Here is a 22,854-nt window from a genome sequence, read left to right on the forward strand (position 1 = left end):
TCTCTGTGATATAAGTTGTCTCTTCGCTGGCGATCTCTGGAAAGGGGAGCAGTGTCCAGGAAGCCCTATATACTCCTGTGTCAACACGAGCTGAACTGTTGTGCAGTAGTCGTGAACTGCTCGTGCCATTCGCAAACTGTTCCTGAAGTATGTAAACTAGTTGTGAATTGCTCGTGCCATCAATGCGTGAAGTACACGTGACTATGTCAGTGGGAAGGCACCAATTCGTGAACTCGACGTATGGCAGTTCGTGACAGTCATGGCATGGCACGCACTGCCACGCATCGCCTCGTTGAGTTCCCGAACAGTTTGCACATAGTACACGATTCAGTCGCTAAATTTGGACGTGACCAAAATTTTGAACATTTCAAAATTCTTGGCACACCAGTTTACGACTAGTTTGCGCACTGGTACGACTCAAGTTGTGCCAATGCGTGCCACAGAATCGTGCAAGTGTCAGCCTTGTTTTACAAGATTCTGTAATAATGTGTACCTTAAAAGCTTTAGAAGGATCTGGAGGCATAGCCATGGCAGAACCAGACATCTGCTCCTGCATAATACGAGCTTGATCAGCAGCTGTTATAACAAATAAATAACAGACAGTTACAGGCAAAGTGTTAAGTATGCACCAGAATATGAACAGCAGATATTGACACAAACTTTGACCATGATCTGTCAAGACATTTGAGACATGCAAGTATGACCGTGGAACAGCATTTATTAAAATGAAATAGCTACCATTCGGCCATTTTGAATCTAAACTGAAAAACATAATAGTGTGCATGAAGTTCAATATTGTCCAATGTATGCACAAACTCAGAACAAAATCCATTCATTCACAACTGAGTTTAATTCAGGACTGGTGGAAATGCTTGATTTAGATGAATTTAGATGAATCAAATCATGAAATGAATGGATGTGCACATAAATGCCAACACGTGATGCATGAATGTGATCAGTTCAAAGCCATATGTAGGTCAATCATGGGTTTATGTTTTCTGACTTTGTTGAACAGGAACACTGAGGATAAACACATTTCTTTGCATCTGCAGAAACCAAATGGCTGATACCAAGTTTTAATGAAACAAGCCATGCATGGCACAGTCCCTGTTAGTTATCAAATTTAAGATATATAGTTTTGTTTATAGTAATTATAGCTGGAATATAACCATGTCAGAAATATGATTTTTTAACATTAAAATGATTGACATTTGTATCTGATCGTCAAACAAGTACTTGTCCATATTGAGAGATACATATGTATTGCTCTGGAACAGCATTCAAAATCAACCATTTTGAATACATGTATATATATAACATGATTTATAATGAATATATAAAATTTGAACATAATCAGTCAAAGCATTTAAGAGACATGGCTCTAGAAGCCCAATCATTAAAACAAAATGGCCACCAGTCAGCCATTTTGAATCCAATCTGACAAATAAAATGACGTGCATCAGGAACCAGTAATGTCTAATGTATGTACCAAGTTTGACTGGAATCCATCCATAAATGCCAGAAATGCTTGATATTTGATGATTTTTTGATCGTCGAACCAATATATCTGTTTATCTATGACATGATGTATAATGAATATTTAAAATTTGAACATAATCAGTCAAAACAAGTCAGAGATATGGCACGAGAACCACATTCATTAAAACAAAATGGCCTCCAGCCGGCCATTTTGAGTCTTATCTGAAAAACAAAATTATTTGCATGAAGGGCCATAATGTCTAATGTATATACAAAGTTTGAACAAAATCCATCTGTAAACAGCCGAGAAATGCTGGATTTTTAGGATTTTTCAGTACAAAAATGGATGCCATTCGGCCATCTTAAATCAGATCGTAAAACAACATGTTGTGCATCAAGGTCCTATAATGTCCAACGTATATACAAGGTTTGAACAAAATCCATTTTTAACAGCTGGGAAATGCTTGATTTTGATGATTTTTAGCACAAAAATGGCCACCATTCGGCCATCTTAAATCAGATCGTAAAACAACATGTTGTGCATCAAGGTCCTATAATGTCCAACGTATATACAAGGTTTGAACAAAATCCATTTTTAACAGCTGGGAAATGCTTGATTTTGATGATTTTTAGCACAAAAATGGCCACCATTCGGCCATCTTAAATCAGATCGTGAAACAAATTGATGTGCATATGTATAATATCATGTGTGATGTATGTGTGAAGTTTGATTGTGATTGGTCCAGGCATTTCTAAGATACAGGTCCGGACGCACGCACAGACGCACGGAGGTCAAAACATAAGTCCCCATTTTCGGACTGCGTCCAAACGGGGACTAATTAGCCCAGGCAAGCAGACAGCTCAGACAAGAAACAGCCCAGGCAAGCAGACAGCTCAGACAACAAATAGCTCAGGCAAGCAGACAGCCCAGGCAAGCAGACAGCCCAGGCAAGCAGACAGCCCAGGCAGGCAGACAGCCCAGGCAAGCAGACAGCCCAGGCAAGCAGACAGCCCAGGCAAGCAGACAGCCCAGGCAAGCAGACAGCCCAGACAAGCAGACAGCCCAGGCAAGCAGACAGCCCATGCAAGCAGACAGCCCAGGCAAGCAGACAGCCCAGGCAAGCAGGCAGCCCAGGCAAGCAGATAGCCCGGACAAGCAGATAGCCCAGACAAGCAGACAGCCCAGACAAGCAGACAGCCCAGACAAGCAGACAGCCCAGACAAGCAGACAGCCCAGACAAGCAGACAGCCCAGGCAAGCAGACAGCCCAGGCAAGCAGACAGCCCAGGCAAGCAGATAGCCCAGGCAAGCAGACAGCCCAGGCAGGCAAGCAGACAGCCCAGGCAGGCAGACAGCCAGCCCAGGCAAGCAGACAGCCCAGGCAAGCAGACAGCCCAGACAAGCAGACAGCCCAGGCAAGCAGACAGCCCAGGCAAGCAGACAGCCCAGGCAAGCAGACAGCCCAGGCAAGCAGACAGCCCAGGCAAGCAGACAGCCCAGGCAAGCAGACAGCCCAGGCAAGCAGATAGCCCAGGCAAGCAGATAGCCCAGACAAGCAGACAGCCCAGGCAAGCAGCTAGCCCAGGCAAGCAGACAGCCCATTACTTCATGTAGTTTATGGAGACACAAATGAATCAGGAGAAACACAAAATCAAAATTTGTAAAATAGTTACCATTATTTTCTCCAAGGATGAGTGTGTACATACTTCTGAGTCCAAACACATTAAGAAAATACCAGCTAGCTGAACTAACCCATGAAGCATCTAATGAGGCTAATTCAATACCACGTTGAAGCATAGGCTTGAATCGAATTGTCAGTGGAAATGGAACTTTAGCTGTGGGACAATAAAAGCTTCTGTTAGGTAAAATATTAATGAGGTGGATCAACAAACACAAGCATATTTCTAATATGAATACTGCAAGATGCCATAGTATGCCATGTTTTGGGAGACACATTCTCTGATAATGCATACTATCATATGAGAGTGATATGAATGTTATGAACTCACTGGTAATAAAACCTGAAAATGTCCAGTTAATCCAGCCACCAATCATTATCATAGGTAATATATTAGTGACATTGCCCTTCAGCATATCTGTCATCATTGAAGGATCTGGCAAGGATGTAAACACAAATGTTAGTCAGATATACATGAAAGTATAATGCAGCATACACAATGCAGGTTTTTTTTACATAGCTAATAATCAACTGTGACACTTGATTTTTTGATAAAACCAGGATAAAACACCTTTTATTCAGGGCCTGTGTCTGATTTAAACACCCTCCAGTTGTTGAAAATACGTATGGTGTTGACTTGGTTAGTGTGTTGATGTACAATCAACAAACCTGGCTCACACACTCACCATAACAATCTAACTTTTCTAGCATGTGCCAGGAAACATGGGATTGGCTTGTTGAGTGTATGGGCCAGGTTTGTTGAGGCATTTAAGAAGTCAGATTAGATAAGCACTGATTTACCAATAAATTACAAATGTACTGATTTACTGAGCACTACAAAAACCACTAGTTACACTATCACTAACTTGTAAACATAAAGAGAAATACAGAACCTACCTGTCATAGGGTTCTTTACCTGTCCTTGTCTCTTCTGTGTTTTGAAGAATCCCTTTTCCTCATCATTGAAGAAATGTTTTCTCATGACAAATGACTACAAATGAAAGAACAAGTCATTAAAAATACACAGTCCCTGTTACATAACTATCATAACACTAGACATTCCATACAAAAGGTGAAACAATTTCATGCAACTGAAACAAGTAGCCTGTCGGCTGAGATAGCTCCGCTGTTAGCAATGCACATTTCAATTAATGAACTGAAGATATCATTAGAAAATGAATAGTGTCAAAGCAATCAGACTTGCTGTTTTCAACAAGAATGAAAATATCACTTTATATCAAAAATAACAAAAAATATTCATCAAAATTAGAGAATTGAAGATATCATCACAAAATGAACAAATCTGAGAGAGGTCTACCTGAAGTAATATCAAAGCAACCAGACTTGTGGTTTTTAACAAGAAGTCGAAAATATCCCTTTTCACCAAAAATATTCACCAAAATTAGAGAATTAAAGGAAACATCATGAAATGAACAAATCTAAGAGAGGGGTACCCAAGGTACAAGTATCAAAGCATTCAGGCTTGTAGTTTTCAAGAAGAAGTCAAAAAAGTAAAAAGTTGAATACGACGGACAATCGCTCATATTATAAGCGCCGCTCAACAAAGTTGACAGCGGAGCTAATAAATCAAAGAAAGCTTAGAAAGAACTCCCATGTGCTGAGAGTATTGGAGACACATTAAATATAATTTGAAATTACTTAGCTGAAAACTAATTATGCAAATCAGAAAATTAACATGAACAGATTTGATTGTAAAACTAATGAGGTCTGCGCAATGTAACAAAAACTCTATGTACCAAGTTTAATTGAAATGTGATTAGAACCAAAAAATTATGAATTATTATGCTAATTAGGAAAATAATATGAACAGAGTTGTACCCCAAACTAATTAGGTTTGTACATTGTCCTAGAGCATCTTTGTACTAAGTTTCATTAAAATAGAAATTAGTACTTTAGATATCAGTGTGAAAGCTTAAAATTGGTTAATTATGCAAATTGGATAATTAATATGTACAGATTTTAACCCACAATTATCCACTCTGTCTATTGTCCTACAGCATCCATGTATAAACATTCATTGATATGTGATGATTAGTACCCGAGATATCAGTGTGAAAGTTGTAAATTGGTTAATTATGCAAATTAGGTGATTAATATGCACAAATATTTACCAAAAACTAATTGGGTCTCTGCATAATTCTAGATTCATTGAAATGTGATGATTAGTACTTTAGATATCAGTAGAAAAGCTGAAAATTAATTATGCAAATTAGGTAATTAATATGCACAATTATTTACCCTGAAACTAATCAGGTCTCTGCATAGTCCTAAAGGATCTATGTACCAAGTTTCATTGAAATGCGATGATTAGTACTTGAGATACCGGTGGAAAAGCTGAAAATTAACAAATTATGCAAATTAGGTGATTAATATACACAAATATTTATCCGAAACAATCAATCTCTGCATAGTCCTTGAGTATGTAAGTACCAAGTTTCATTGAAATGTAATGCTCACTACTTATATCAAAAGCTGAAAATTAATTAATTATGCAAATTAGGTAATTATATGTACTGATATTACCATAAAAACTATCAGGTCTGTGCAGTGTCATATGACATCTATGTACCAAGTTTCATTGAAATGTGATAATTAGTACTTGAGATATCAGTGGAAAAACCGAAAATTAACTAATCATTATGCAAATTAGGTAATTAGTATCCACGGATTATTACAAAAAACTAATCAAAACCTAGCATTAGTTCAGAGCATCTATGTACCAAGTTTCATCAAAATCCAATGAGTGGTTGTTTAGATATCAGTGGAACAGTCATGGAACCACTAAAAAATAGCTAATTATCATGCAAATTAGGTAATTAATATGCACGGATTTTTATCAAAAACTAATCAAATCTGCGAATATGTTCAGAGCATCTATGTACCAAGTTTCATCAAAATCCAATGAGTGGTTCTTTAGATATCAGTGGAACAGTCATAGAACAGCTAAAAATTAGCTAATTATCATGCAAATTAGGTAATTAACGAGCATGGATTTTTACCAAAACCTAATCAAATCTGCAAATTGACCCAGAGCATCTATGCACCAAGTTTCATCAAAAACCGATGTATGGTTCTTGAGATAGCAGTGGAACAGTCGGACACACATACACACACACATACACACACACTAACTGCAAAGACTCCCATTTTGTGCTTCGCACATGGGAGTCAAAAACAACTACGTATGAAAATGTGTCAATTACAGTTGAAGTGATTAGTATACTTGTGTATTTACCGGTAGTAGAGTGGTGCTACAGATCACCCATGTGCTGTGATTTTTTGCAGCAGGCAATAATACAGACTTGAACTCTGTGCATCTTTCACCAAAGTGAGTTGACAAGAAGCACAACCACACACAGCACATGAATACTACCAATATCTGAGCTATTTGGGATCTGGTTGGTTTGTATCAATAATAAGTTATTTCATCAGAGGTATTGATTTATTTCTGGGCAGACACCAAATTGTTCAGCAGTGTAACTACCGATAGAATGTGTCTTGTGGTTTTACTCATCACAGTACGATTTACATGAATCTGTAAACCTACTTAAAAAATACACATAGTTTTACCTTTGCTTATACATTTTTGAACATGTACATTTACCGTATTTATCTGGCTAAGAGCCCATGCCTGGACAAACGCCCACCCCCCAACTTTTGATAAAATAAAGGAATTGAGATCATATCCTAGCATACGCCCAGGGGTGTTTTTTCTACACCTATAATAAAATAAAATAACAAAAACCTTTTTTTTTTGTTGTATTAATAGTTGACTTCCCTGCAGTCTGTTGTGATTCTGATAACAAAGTTTGACAAATAAATGTCAATTGCATAAAACGAGGAGTGAACGCGAAATAGCTGTGACTTGAATAGAGCAGCGCGTTCACCACTGTTTTACACAGTTTACATTTATTTTTTTCAAGATTTTTTATCAGAAACATACCAGCCAGCGAGTCAACAAAAATATATATTAAAGCAGAAACGGTAGTTCTCTTTTTGAAATATGTCGTGGCCCTGAAAAGGGCCGTTTGGTTTGAGTTTAATTATAGAAACGATTCAAGCAAATCTTATAAGTGTCACACTCGTTCGGCTTTAGCGTCGTCGACAATGAAACCAAAGTTGCAATATTGTAGAAACCCGTACCTGATTGAAAGCACGTTGTTTTGCAATGTCACGCCAAAGCCTTCCAATTTTTTTTTCACCATCTTTCATCACAGCTATTGCATTTCTGTCATGAAAATTATTTTTTCTGTCGTTGGTAAAAAAAAAATCTTCCTATTTTAAGCCCATCGCATTATCCATATAGCTAGAGCATTCAAATAGCCAAAACTTGCTGAATGATAAATTTCACCACGATTGATGAGTGTACAGTCTGATAAACTCTATGATGAAACACTAGTAGTGATGTCACTTTTAGCCAATCAGAAGCAGATGCAGAAAGGTCAAAGATGATTGACAAACTGTAAACAAAATCATTGTGCGCCACTGCAGCAGAGTCGTTTGCCATGAGCCCATTTTTCTTGTCTCTTTATTGTTATTAGACATGAATTAAGAGTGCAACGACAAAGAAATCTGAGGATTAAAAAGGCTAAGTCAAAATTGTGTGCGACGACATCAACTAACTTTGGGACGAAGCTGTAGGTATCTTGCTCGACGGCCCGGGCGATAGTGACGGCAACTTGTACTTCGAAGGTTTTGACGAAGATGTCCATGAACGTACTACAAAATAGAGATCAGATTTTTTTTCGAACTATGAACTTTTGCAATTTTCACTGTGTAAATTCGTAAATTATTATTGTTCGTGTATGACTGTTGATCTGGTATTTGTCAAAATATTTATAATATAATAAATAATATACGAAATAATTTATACTCGTGACATTTTAGTTCATTTTGGGTTCACACGTATTGAGCGTGTTTGACGGCTGGGGAATCCTAAATTCAAATGTTGATTTTTATTATTTCTGGTTTATTTATAAGCATTACATTATTTTTGTTTTACTTCTAAAGTTGCATATTGTTCATTTATTTCTCTTGAGTGTTTTTATTTACCATTCTATTCTCTGTCGCAGTTTCATCTACGTGTTGTCAATTTTCGTGAATTTTCGTTTCTTTTTGCCGAGGATATCCGGACAAACGCTCACCCCTATTTTTTGACAATTTTCCATGTTCAGGACCCTGGGCTTTTACCCGGATAAATACGGTAAGACACAAAATAGAAAAAAGTTTTTATATACGTACATCTTTTGGAAGATATTTTCCATTTTCTCTCAAAAGACGACTTCTCATTAGGGCTTGGCTGTAATATAATCATGTTATATGATGTATGTTAAAACAATAATATATGCTATACATTTGTTGACCTCTGACACGTGCATACAACCTATAAACATACATGTACAAATTTAGCTGAAACAACAACTCCCACTAAACCATGGTTTGATAAATCCCGGTTAATTTTACATTTTCGATTCAGTGTCCTTCGCAATCTGAAATAGCTGGAAGGTGACCAGTCACCTAATTTGCACAATTTGCATACAATATTCTTAGCATTTATATACAAAAGGGCGTTAACGTGCGTTAGTGCATTGAGTAAGCAAGTTTTGAGCTGTACTGTATCATGTGTATGACATGATCAATAATGAATATATAAAATTTTAACACAATCAGTCATTATAAATCCGATCTGAAAAACAAAATAAAGTGCATCAAGGTCCAACGTATGTACCAAGTTTGAACAAAATCTATTCATAAATGCTTGATTTTTGATAATTTTTCAGCACAAAAATGACTGCCATTTGGCCATCTTGAACCAGATCATGAAACAAACTTATGTGCATATGTATAATATTATGTATGATGCATGTGTGAAGTATTAATGTAATCAGTCCAGGCATGTCTGAGATATAGGTTGGGACGCACACACGGATGCACAGATGTACAGATACAAAGGTAAATCCATAAGTCCCAGTTTTAGGACTGCTTCCGAACAGGGACGAACAAATTGACGCCTTAATGCACATTCACCCTTTGGGGGGAACTCAAATTACTCACTTTTGCGTTATCAAAAAGTGGGGACCTCAAATGTAATTTTGCCCCTTTAGATGTATGTGTTGCAAGCAGGGTTCTGCCCAGCCTGATTTGAGTGCCGGTCACTAATTATTAATATTCATGAGCTAATTAATATTCATTTTTTCATTCTACTACATGTAACTACTTTAATTATTTTAACTTTATTTTAAATATTTCAATGTAAAATTAATCTGATTTGATAAAAGTGAAAAAAATATATACACTTTTATTTTCACAATCATGTCTAAAATACGTATTTTGAGACATTGACCTCTGACCTGGCAGCCATATTTGTTCAAAGCATGTCACCCGTTTGTTACAGCCAAAGTGGAAACAATAATTTAATTGTTTTCTTTTCCAATGGAATGCTGGTAAATCGCATTGATAGTGAAAAATAAGTATTCCTTTTATCGCTGACTGAATATAACTTATGAATTTAATTTTATGAACGAATCATGAAGCCAAAAACATCAATGAAGGTTACTACACTCGGGTGCAAGTGCAAGTGCAGATTAAACGAACGACAGCTTGATGCATCGCTGCCGGTGAAGTGAGCAAGTTATTGTTTAAATCAACAAATCCTACAGGTCTCATGTCACTAATCAACCAATGGCTGCTTGAAGCGCTCAATTTAAATGCCTTGCAAGAACCATGGATGTACTAAGAAAGGATGAACCACTGACCAATTTTCTTTGATCTATCTGTTTTGCCGCTGATTATTTTGAAGTAATAAATAAACATTGATGTTTACTTCTAATTACGCTTAAGATCGTAATCGCGTAGCTGGGTGATCCCTAAATCTGTTTGCACTGTGCATTCGGCAGTTCTCGGAGTCGGGTCACGTGCCATTTCAGCCTAAGGAAAGATGACGTCGCACGTAGTGGAGCACATTACCGCTGAAGAAAATGATAGTTTTGATTATAGTGAAATTGAGGCGTTAGAAGAATTTATTCTGAGTGAGGATTCGTTTTGTTTATGTGGAGGTTCGGAAACGAATGAGATGATTTGTTGTGATTCTGGAAATTGCGAGTTTGGGTGGTTTCATTTTGCCTCACACCAGCGATCTCACACCAGCGACCATACCAACAGGCAAATGGTACTGTAAAGAGTGTTCTTCAGGTATTTAATTGCAATTTTGTACATTGTTGACTAAAACTGTTACTTCGTTGAGAAATATTTTAAACCATCTCCAGTGTTGATTGTGTTATAGTAATTTCTATAAATTTTATATTTGTTCTCTTCAGGTTGTAAGACGAAATTTTCCCAGCGAAAACCCAGTAATAACGGCAGTGTCCGTAGGAAAAGCAGTAACGGTAATGTATTGAATATTTATAAGCCTTTTCTCATTTTTTTACATGACCCATAGATTGTTTTCATATACACATAAAATTGGAATTTGGAAACTTCTTTACCCATTTTATTTTTTGAAACCTATAAAAGCTAGGACCAGGTTTATAAACATGTAACTTTTTTTTTCAGTGACCACTAGTCAAGCACTTCCTGAATAAACCTTGGAGAATGCTATTTCTGATCACAGAACAATTCTGTCTAATGCTGTAGATGATGTTTTATCAGATCCAATGCTTCAACTGAATGAAGACATGGAAGAAGATATAGTAAAGGTGTTAACAACTATGAAAGACACTTCCTGTGAAGCTAATAATCTTGGTGTTGCATTGATTAAAGAACTTTGGCAGAGTGCTGAGTCTGTCAAGGAATCTAATTTATCGCTAGACATTATGTGTACTACATTTCACTCTCTCAGCCTTGGTAGTAAATTCCATTGATATTTGATAATTACCTAGAGTCACGCAACTTATGTATACCATCAAGACCAAAACTGTTTTTGTGTCAATTTTTATTAGATTCTCTGTTAAAATGTTTATTGCAAGCGAAACTTGGCAAAGCTTGTACAGAAGTTACCACTGATGTAGATTTAAGTATCACTAAAGAAGAACAGCAAGTACTTCGGTATATTGCAGGTTATGTGCCATTTCATTTACAGAAATTCTATTCCAAGTTTAATAGCAACTTTGCACAAGCTTGCCTAGATGCTATTCAGGATTGGAAAAGTAGGGACAGTTGTGTAGACTCCAACAGTTTTCTGCATTATACCAGGAAATGGATAGATTTTGGAAACCGTGGTGGATTGTAAATGACAATTTTTACCTTTTTATCAGGCGTATAGAGAACGAGGCAAGGAAAAGCCTGAAGATTGATAAAATGCAATCATATAGGGATGTTAATCTAAAACAGAATCTTGTTTCTGCATTATATAAATCAGCTAGCATTGCAGATGGTTGGAATATTGTCTTGAATCATATTGAAAATTGCCACGTTGCCAACTCATTATTTGGTAGAATTATAGATTCATATGCAAGTATTCGATGTAGGTCATATGCTAATGTTTATATGTATTTACGGAAGCTGCAAGACCAGAAGGTTTCAAAAAAGGGGGAAAAAAGTTTAAGGAAACAATTGTGCAAATGAGGTAGCTGTTTTTAAAAATGATGGATTGACATGAAATTTTGGTGGAAAGATTTTAAGACGACTTTCCCAACTTCTTTTCAGAACATATGACAACTGTATATTTAGACTTTTTTGGTATTAATAAAATATTTATTGCCATAATATTCACGAGTATCAATATGTCCATGCATGAAGAGAGCTCAGAAGCCTATATGGTAAATACATCACTGACAGATAGCATTCTTGAACATGCATATAAAACATTTATAGGGCATCAACTGTCAAAACACCATTCACATGACAACACAAATAACAAAATTAATTTTTACTAAAGATGCTAATTTACATTTTTTATTTGAAAAAATTAACCTTGTATTATTCACTAATCATGTGGTTAAAACTGTAATAACATGCCTTTTTTTTAATGACCAGTCCCCCCCCCAAAAAAAAAATTTTGCAAGTGGGAAAAGGAGTTTCCGCTGGGTATATATACAACATAATATCAATGTAGAAATAAATCAAAACAATGTCTGAAATCTTCCTGTCTTTTTTTTGTGGTATAGTGCTAAAAATATTAACAAAATTTACAATTTTTGAAGGTGGATCTCAACACTGATCGTATGGTCAAATATAAATACTGTATCCCCCCCTTTTTTTAAACTAACAAAATATTTGAACCCCTATTAAGCACAACATTGTAATTAATGACAGCAATGGTGTTGCCTGAAGTCTCTTCCTTGGTCTTCTTTGAAGAGGTGTATCAGACAGCAAGAACCAATGAACGTTTTTAAATATTTTTTTCTCTCAGGTGCTCCCTATTTGAGGGCGTGATCACCTGGGTCAAAGGTGAGACCAGCACGTGGTCTTTTTGTTTACTACTTAGCTGTACTGTGTACCTGTGGGTTTATTCTGTGTGTATTCGGATGTTCTAATCTTGGTGTTTTTTCAGTGATTTCTTTAGGTGCAATCCAAATACAGTAGGTGTGTCTTGTTTACCTGAGATTTGCAAGAGTTTGAGCTGGCCAACATGTTAGTTTTTTTCAAGTGGTTGATTACTGGCATGTTGATTTCCCATTTTTGCGCCATATTTTCAACTTTGTTCATCATTTTCATATAGCAATCTTGTCATATATTAACATTGTCGTCTATGGAGTTTCAATTAGTGGTATGAGCCCTACACACAACTAAACATGCAATGGTGATCCTTCTTTCTGTTTATTTATCATTGTCTTCCCTTCTATCATCATGATGGACGATTATTCCGATCTGGTTAGTTTGTTAAAACAGAATGTCAATCGGAGAAGGTTGAAACAAAAACACATTAGGCCAATGTCACATGTGTACGTTGATTTTGAACAGTGGTGTCTTCTTTCAAGTTTTCTTGTGTGTTAATTTTTTGCATTGTGTTGTTATGTGTTAAAACCAACAAGGACAATAGAATAATGGTCCAGTGGCCGACATCATGTGTGTATCATAAACAAATAGAATAGTGCTGGTCGCCAAATTTTTGGGGTCCTACTAAAAAGTGTCCGGGAGAGTCCGGGAGATATATATGTCCGTCCAGGGCTGAACTACGCATCGCAACAACTCCAATTGTGAATATTCGAATACGCTTGATCGTAAAATATGTTTATTCGCTAAAATAATAAGCGATGTACCTTCAGTTGTCGTTTTATTCAACACGATTTGCGACCCACTTTTACCGACCGGTTTGTTCAGTGGGCGGCCATCTTGAATGTTGGATGTCAAGCTGGGACAACACCATTTGCGTCACGGGGGTCGATGACGGCAGCAAGTAGTTATTTGTGACACGCTATAGGTAAGATTAAACCACAGGAACTGTGCAATCGCCGCCTAAGTAAATTTTTAAAAATCAACAAATGATAAATCCAATAATGACACTTGTTTTTGTATGTCTGCTATTATGAAGATTGTTGAGATTGGAGCAGGGGGCTTGGAAAGTTTTGCCAAAAAAATGCAACCATGAGAAAAAAAACAAAAAACAGCGTCCGGATTACTTTCGGAAATTCTGTCGCGTTTCGGAAAGTTTTAATTTTCAAAACTTTTGAATATTTATTTGTGCTTTTAGGTTAGTGAGAAGGTTATAATAATTCTTCATTTCACTTTAACACTGTTTTTACACCCCTCAGACCCCTTTAAAAAGTCACTTCTGGCCATTATAATGGCCACTATTTTCTTAATGGCCAGAGTATTGACCAGAATTTTTTAAGTGGCCAAAATATTTACCAGTGTTTTTAAAATGGTGGTTTTAATGACCCATGTTTTTTATACTGGTCAGAATAATTACTATTGCTTTTTGAATGATGGAGTTGATGAACATTTTTTTTTTATGGGCAGTATAATGGTCATTTTATTTTTCATTACATACATAAAATGACCAGTATTTTTGTTCATTTCTCTAAATATAATGGCCCAGAAAACAGCCTCAATATATGTGTGGGAATTTATTTTTCCCAAGTTTCACTGGCGCTTCCAAGTACACTTAAATGAAATTTCGCGAATATTGCCTTGATCCCCAGTGAAATTTCATAGTAACGCTGATGCCAGTGACTGCTGGTGGACTGCATAACCTGCGGAGTATTTAGATGGTGGTGAATCATAGGACAATTGCAGTACTGCAACTGGCACATCAAGGTATGAATTTGTAATTATTTTACCATTTTACAATGACTTCAATACAATATTAGATACTTTTGTTGTTGTTTATGTAGCAGGATAGTCTTTTGGGGCATTCGTTTTTGTTCAGTCATGGCACACTGTGTAAGTAAATGCTTCATTATTATTCATAATTGTCAAACAACAAGCTCAAGTAGGTGTTAATGAGGATTAGCTCCTATGTTTGTTAATACAAGAAAAGTATAAACTAATAAGTTATTTCCAACTCCTGAAATCTGCAAAAAAACATCAACGTAAATTTGTTTCCATTCATGGCAATGTTTTCAAATTATTTTAATAAAATAATTTAACTGACTGCAAAATGTTTGTTTTTTTAAATTTTTGAAGACTATGTATATTGTTTTTTTTTTCTCTTCAGACAATACCAGCAATAGTGTACTGTACACTGGGAAATCTAATTTAGTAATCATGTATTAACTATACATGTATATATTATGCCCATAACATCAAATACCATACAGAATCCCTTTTTCCTGTAAACTAGTATAGATGATATATGCCTACAGTGTGCAACAGTTCATTTTTATTTGAGCACAAAAGAAAAAAGTAAAACTCATACTCAAAATAACTTTTAATTTAGCATGGATTTAAACTAAATTTCAATTGAATCTAATATTCTTTGCTCATCTTTGAGCCCAATTTGATTTGAATGAGTTGTAGAGATCAATATAAAAGGTAAGTGAACCTAAATGTATGCGCCTAAGGTAGGAATAAACAGAAGACACTTATTCGTAGAATTCACGTAGAGCTCTTTAGCAAAGGCTAAGAGGTCCAATACCTTAACCTGTGCTAAAAAAATGTGCATGAATACAGGCTAAGAAATACTAGGTACAGAGTAAATCTGGTCAGTCCGAAGCCTTAGCACAGGCAAAACAAAACATGCATGAACGCTTAGCTCGGCTAAAAAAACCATTGTATTTAATGTTCATTTAGGAGATTTACTACTATATTCATAACTTTTTATTTTGGTGTGCCATTTCCTGCATGACAATCAACGCTAACACATATAGAGAGATTGACTCAAGAAAAAATGTACCGATGATGAGATACTGTGCTACTTCCTGTTATTCTGCAATTTGCACTTTCTGAATTTGCTTTGGTATTGTTTTATAGCTGTAGAACTAACTTTCCTAGTTACTCTTACTGAGCACTCATAGTTAAAATTTCTGAAGATTTTGCCTATTCTTAATAAGTTTGGGTGTTCCTTACCCCGTGCTAACCATTGTTTCCTTCTGTGCATGAACTCAAACATATGAGATTAGCTTAAATCTTAGCCCGTACTTTGTGTAGCATGAACACTACTATTGAAGATACAGGGGGCAAATGGGCGAGACTTAAACAAAATATAATGAAGGTGTAATATGCAGTCAGTAAATGTCCTAGGCATTTCTGGGTCAGCCAAATTGATTATGGGTACTCTTGCTCAACTTGGACAAAAAAATATTTAGTCTATATAACAATACTTAAATCATAGACCTTAGAGAACAGGCACATGCTACTGTGGCTACCCCTTTCATGTAACCTTAGTTATAATCCCCCTACCCAAATTAACACCTTAGTGAAACTGACAATAAATCTATGTCAACACCACTGTTACATCTTCTCCTGTTTCATAAGCCAAACATGGCTATCGGGGTGTAGCTACACAAAATGAGACAATTTTGTGGTTGGAATATAATCAGAAAAATTAAATTTGATCAAAACTTGAATAGCCAAGTCCATTCTATTGATGTGAGTGAAACTAAAAATTAACAATTTTTATTCCACTATGAAATCAGGAAAGGGAAACAAAATGGTAAGTTTTCTCTGCAAGGAAACAAAACTTCCTAAAAGTAAACAATGACCTGTGGAAATTTGTGTCATTATAACAAGTGGATTTTTCATCATATTTAGAACAGATATAGCATAGTGCACTTGTTATACACTGACTAATGGGAATACTAGTAAAAACTGTTTCAGATGTATAAATCTTCTAGGTACATGTATATAATAATTTTTATAATAATTTTATTCAACACGAAAATCTACTACGAAGAGTAATTTTATGGTTGTAAAACAAGAACAGAAATAATATTTCACACAACTAATATCACAAATGTATTAATGAGATTATACAGGAGGTTATAACCCACATTGCACATTGTCTCAGACAGAAGTTGCATGACCCTGTTTTCTAAGGTTATGCTTAAATCATAACCATCTGAATACCATTATTTCACTTTTCAAACTAAACTGTTTTTATATTTTTAATATCATTATTTTGATTTTGAAAAAAAAAAATAGAAACAATATTACACTTAACATAATTACTCTATTAGCAGCACATGCGCTTATTTATTTATTTTTTTATTTTTTTATTAGACGCATAAAATCCTTAGGAAAGGATAAAAAGGGTCTTACAGAAAGAAATTAAAAAAACAAACTAAAATCTAAAAAAGAAAACAAAAAAGGAAAACTTTTCTAAAAAAAAAAAAAAAAAAAAACAAGTCAAAAACAAAAAAATACAATTTGCAGCCAATGTTGAATACAGAATATAGAATGAACACAAAATGTAGCCTAATACACTTAGGTAAATTACAGGGATCTTCTATGGTCGAAATATGTAGTATTTTTATGATTTAGTATCCACAAATGTAATTTTAGAGCAAATATGGTATTGTATTGGATCATAATTATAATACAATTATTTATTTTGTGAAAGTACCTGGGGATCGATGAAGTTGTACATGCATGGTGGCATTCCCATTGTGGAGGGACTCTATAATTTTGTATGTACACAGCTTCCTACTTTGAAAGACAAAATCATGCAGCTGCATTGTTACATAACATTCTTTTGTCTCTTGTAGGAAGTTAAATCCCCCTATTGTTCTCAGAAATTAGGTTCCCAAGTACAGCAATGTACTGTCCACAGAGGGACTGTGTACTGTTCTAGTCTCTCAAGAGATGAACTGTGTGTATATATGGCACAACCCCTTAATATATTCGGTTAGGAAACAATTTGATGTTATTCTGTTTTATTTGATATTTATATTTTTTCAATCAGAATGTACCGGGTATCATCTTTTTGGAAGTATATCTGAGTTGCATAGGGGAAAAATTGACATATCACAAGATGTCATTTTATCCACATTGTTATTTGTGAGGACAGAAATATGCCAGAATACACAGACACCACAAATTTTTGTTTCCAAAATTGATTACAAAGTGTCTTAATTAAAAACTGGTCATTGTAAGCTAATAGCAATCTGAATTATTTTTTGCAGATAATGACAATTTAAAAAAAGGAAATACTATATAAATGGAACGTAAGAAGTTGAAGAACCAGAATTTATGGACGTTAAGGGGAAAAAAAAGTTTAACCAGTATTGATGGATGCAATGGTTTAGCATTTGCATGTTTATCAGTTTTACATTTGCACACAGATTTTGAAAGTTCCAAGTGTGTAGAGTTACTGTACATTCCTTTTTTTATGTTTTCCCTCAAATAAAAGTGACATCTTTCAACTGGTTTTTCATGATTTTCAGCTATCTTATATAGTTCTTCTTGCTGACCCTTTTGTACACACCCACACTCACTCCACAATCTTTCATCTTCTTAATAATAATTAACAGGAAAATATTATTGAAAAAATCCTGTAGAGATCAAAAACATGAACAAATTTGACACGCCTACACCTTTGAGAAAAAATATTTTACACTAGAAAAAGAATAGCACAAAAACAAAGAGGAGAAAAAACATTTTGCACAGCCCCCTCTTTAAGCTAATCGCCTCTCAAGAAAACTTGATGAATATCTGGAGGAGTATGACATTGCAAACCTAAAATATTATTATCCACTAAAACAGTCTCTATGGCTGTGCACTACATCATGATTTTTCAAAAACAAAACAAAATATTGCTTACATATTCTTGTTTTGTCTAATGTTTTCATTAATTATCCAATTTCTGTACTTTATGTGTTTGTACACTGAGCTGAATAATTAAGATGATGTTTTGAAGCACAGTGATAGAGGGACTGTGTTTGAAGCAATGTTTTAATCCCCCTCCCTCCATATGACATTTTTACTTTGCAAAGCTGTACCTCCCAGATCTTTAGTTGTTTATGCATAGATGGTCTTTGGTTATAAATTATTTACTTTCCAGTCATTTTTGAAGTGTAAACCTTTGTCATATTTTCTGCTGTGTTGACTTCCTGTCACTATGCTTTTGTTTCCCTTTGGTTAGCTAAACATATGAACGCTTGTTGAAAATCACACTTGGAAGTAAGAGTTTCTAATGGAATAGCAAGCAATCTAATCTATTCCTGAAATTGTTAAATTATATATAGTGTTATTTAGAAATGTCAAAGTAAACTTCTAGGAATCTGTTATTCAGTTCAAAAAATAAACTGGTTGCATGCAGAATCTCAGAGAAACAATTGCATGTACATGCAGGAATGTTCGGATGTTGCAGCAGCAGAAGTTTGGGCCTGGACATTCCAGTCGCATTTTTAAAATGATTTTAAATAATGTACGTATTCTTAACAAACTGTTACATGAGAGGGGGCAGAGCATGAAATAATATTTTAGTTTTGGAAACTATGCAAAGATGTGTGTTCAGTAATTCAATACCTTTGATGAGCCATTATTAATACCACACATTAGGTTAGATTTGAATAGATTCCTAGTAAGATTGGTGCATTCTTAATTGTTGTATTTTGTAGGCAGTTCAAAATTGTTAATTATTCATTTGCATACTTTTCATTTGCATAACTTCGTTTGTTTGTTTAATTCCTCCAATGCGCATGATTCTTGTAGCCAATTCGCTTCGTTCTGTTTACATGCACTGTTTACATCGCACGCTGTTCGTGCCCAGTCATTTCTGTTCGGGTTATTTTCACCCACCCACCCACCCACCCATTTTTTCTCGCAGTCATGCCAGCTTGCTTTTCTATCATTTTGTATTAGTATCACGCTTTGTTTTGTTTCGTTCTTGTTTTTGAGTGCTTTTTATCGTTTTGTCACAGTTCTGTTTTGGCCTTTTAATGCTGTATTTCACTGTATGCCAGAAATGTAATTTTAGATTCAACAGAATTAAACTAACTTTTTATTTTCTTTTGCCGCCGATTCCTAGTAAGATTGGTGCATTCTTAATTCAAAAAAACTTAAAAAGTTTTAATACTACTAAATTATACATATGTTTGATATAATTTATTGTAAAACATTAATGTTGTTGTGAAAATAGTTTCATACAAAACGGTGAAAATTTGCCAAAATCCTTATATGTGTTGCCAGTGATATGCTAGTTTCCATTGTTATTTAAATGTACTCATCAGGGAGGTAATCCATTACAAAACATCGCTGATCCACAGTAGTCTGGTTTCAGGCTACACCAAGTCACAGTCATAAGAGGGACTTTGACCAAGTACAGGCTAAGATATAAGTGAATCCCAAATGTTTGCATATCAGCTATACTCAATTGTGTTCACTCACAGGAGGGCCCAACAGTTATAGCACAGGCCACAGTGTTGAGGGTCTGTGTACTGGCTAAGAACACCCAAACTTGTTTCCCAAGGGAGGCAGCAATTATGAACAAACAATTAAACAGCAATGGTACAGTTCTATAACTACACTGTTAACCGAAATAAACCAACCACAAATTATCGAAACAACCACCATATATTTTTCTCCCTTAATATTTTTTTTTTTCATTCCTTTTCCATGTTTTATTGATTTATAATGCTTATTTTTTTTCATTAATATCATCACCAGTTTTTTCAATTGTTTTTTTTTTAAACCATTGTTGTGCTTCCAATACTAGTTTGCTGATAGTTGTTAGAAGGGAATTTTTGTGATGTTGATTGGTACACTCAAAAGCAATATCACATGTGCAATTTACGTTACACTCCAAAACGGCATGTGTGCGCATGCGAAACACCATATCTTCGACTTCTGGGGAAGTCGTCTACTAGTATCCCACCAGTCATTAATTACTCCGTACACGCTTCCACACTGATTGGGTCGCTGTAGTAGAGCATACAACAACGCCAATTTGGTTTGCTGTCTACGACATGCACTAATAAAACTCTGCATTCTGTAACGCCGTTATATACTGTTCCTGTGCATCCAAATAAATCGGTCTGTCTACGCTCATGTTCCAGTGCACTTCGCTTCATAAATTAGAATGAAACATGTCAGCAGCAGAAATTTTGCGTTCGTAAACAGTGCCCCTTAGCCCGTGCTAAGGACTGGCCCTCCCAATGCATGGATGCAATTGGGTCTAGTCAAAATGCAAACATCAACTAAAATCTTAGCCAGTACTTCATGTAGCATGAACACTATTATTGTACAGCATTATAATACCGTGAACAAACAAACATGCCATTCACTGCTAAGTCAGCTAGCTACACACATGGAGCTCTATGCTAGGACCCCCCCCCATATAACTTACTGAACCACCCAACACCGTTTTGTACACATGCAGTAGTCGTGGAATATTTTCACAGATAATTTTCATATCACATTAAACCATTCATAATAGAGAAAATAGCAAAATATAAAAATAAAGCAGAGCATCATGGGTATTTTTTAGTTGACTGTGTCTTAGCCACTTTAAAATCACCTTCCATCAACCCTTCAACTTAAACTTCTACAGTTTATAACACATGTTATGAAAAGTTACTGGTTAAGTATTTCAATTTAAAATGTTATAGTTTGGGTGTATTTGAAGACTAAACTTTAGTTTTTTGTCATTATTAAAATGGAAATTTTGTTTATGTTTGAGCTTAACCCCACTCATAAAGACAGGCTCTTTTTCGGATTAATAACTCGCTGTTTATGTGACTTTTTGGAGTAACTCCCTGTGACTTTTTGGAGTAACCAGCTGTTTATGTGACTTTTTTTGGTGGAAAGTCAGTTGCTGAGTATTTTTCAAAGGTTCAGTAGTGAATGTCTTGTTTGTTTGTTCAAGGTATTAAAATGCTGGATATTGCCTTTATAAGAACAGGATGTAGTACAGAGTCTCATTGTCAGTCCATTTTTATCTCAAGAATAATGTCACAGAATGTGCTTGTATTGATTGTCAAGTTTAGTATAGTTATGAATAAGAATAGTTATGAATAATTTTCAAATGGACATCAAGTACAATGGTATTTTGGGTGATTAGCCTGGGCTCAATGTTTGCACACACTTCATTAGCACCCGTGATAAGGGTCTAGACCGAATTTTGAAAACGGATCATCTTCTATGTTCAATAACCTATTGCATTATACCCGGTACTATATATTATTAAGTCAACAGTATCAAGTGCATGATTTGTTGTGATTTTAAAAACAAATTAACCCAAAACGTTATATTTTTTCAAGATATATAATTCCATATTTCAAATTTTTCAAAATCTTGTATTTTACGTTTACCTACAATTGTACTGGCTTAAAATTGAAGCAAACTGAAGCGAGTGAGGAAAAAGAGGAGAGCTGTCAATCCCCATGTGCCATTATCGGGTATATCTGTGACATGAAAAAAAAATGACCATTTTATTCATGTAATGAAAAATAAAATGATCATTATAATACCCACTAAAAAAATAGATTGTCACCCACTCCATCATTAAATAAAAAATTACTATTATTCTGACCAGTGTAAAAATAGTGGTCATTATAACTACCAGTTTGAAAATACTGGCCAATATTTTGACCATTAAAAAATTTCTGGTTGGTATTCTGGCCATTAAAAAAATAGTGGCCATTACAATGGCCAGAAGTGACTTTTCAAAGGGGTCTGAGGGGTGAAACAAGCAGCCTATCGGCTGAGATAGATCCGCTGTTAGCAATGCACATTTCAATTAAAGAACTGAAGACATCATTAGAAAATGAACAATATGAATAGTATCAAAGCAATCGGACTTACAGTTTTTAACAAGAAGTCGAAAATATCACTTTTTACCAAAAATTACAAAAATATTCACCAAAATAAATTAATTAGAGAATTGAAGATATCATCACAAAACGAACAAATCTGAGAGAGGTCCACATGTAGTACCTATATATGTAATATCAAAGCAATCGGACTTACAGTTTTCAACAAGAAGTCGAAAATATCACTTTTCACCAAAAAATGACAAAAATATTCACCAAAATTAGAGAATTAAAGATATCATTACAAAATGAACAAATCTGAGAGAGGTCCACATGTAGTACCTATATATGTAATATCAAAGCATTTGCACTTGCGGTTTTTAACAAGAAGTCGAAAATATCAGTTTTTACCAAAAATGACAAAAATATTCACCAAAATTAGAGAATTAAAGATATCATTACAAAATGAACAAATCTGAGAGAGGTCCACATGTAGTACCTATATACGTAATATCAAAGCAATTGCACTTGCGGTTTTTAACAAGAAGTCGAAAATATCAGTTTTTACCAAAAATGACAAAAATATTCACCAAAATTAGAGAACTG

General features: G+C 35.1%; 1 protein-coding gene and 2 long non-coding RNA genes across 3 annotated transcripts in view; 2 read left to right on the forward strand and 1 right to left on the reverse strand.

The window, feature by feature from the left end:
* LOC100372785 (uncharacterized) overlaps window positions 1–22,854 on the reverse strand; it is a 34,423-nt gene that overhangs the window by 690 nt on the left and 10,879 nt on the right. The window contains exons 3-7 of the mRNA XM_085496685.1: window positions 8,420–8,477; window positions 4,055–4,148; window positions 3,489–3,593; window positions 3,153–3,314; window positions 494–576 (exon numbers count right to left, since the gene is read on the reverse strand). Of these exons, the coding sequence (XP_085352811.1) occupies window positions 494–576; window positions 3,153–3,314; window positions 3,489–3,593; window positions 4,055–4,148; window positions 8,420–8,477 (502 nt within the window). The remainder of the gene's footprint in view (window positions 1–493; window positions 577–3,152; window positions 3,315–3,488; window positions 3,594–4,054; window positions 4,149–8,419; window positions 8,478–22,854) is intronic.
* Window positions 10,311–10,774, forward strand: LOC146747439 (uncharacterized). Its single transcript, XR_014928929.1, has 3 exons — window positions 10,311–10,369; window positions 10,495–10,563; window positions 10,730–10,774. It is a non-coding gene; the product is annotated as an uncharacterized LOC146747439 (long non-coding RNA).
* Window positions 17,118–17,919, forward strand: LOC102800860 (uncharacterized). The gene is made up of 2 exons (XR_014929020.1): window positions 17,118–17,401; window positions 17,680–17,919. It is a non-coding gene; the product is annotated as an uncharacterized LOC102800860 (long non-coding RNA).

This window comes from Saccoglossus kowalevskii, chromosome 3, assembly GCF_978046115.1.
Source record: "Saccoglossus kowalevskii chromosome 3, keSacKowa6.1, whole genome shotgun sequence".
Taxonomy (NCBI): Eukaryota; Metazoa; Hemichordata; class Enteropneusta; family Harrimaniidae; genus Saccoglossus; species Saccoglossus kowalevskii.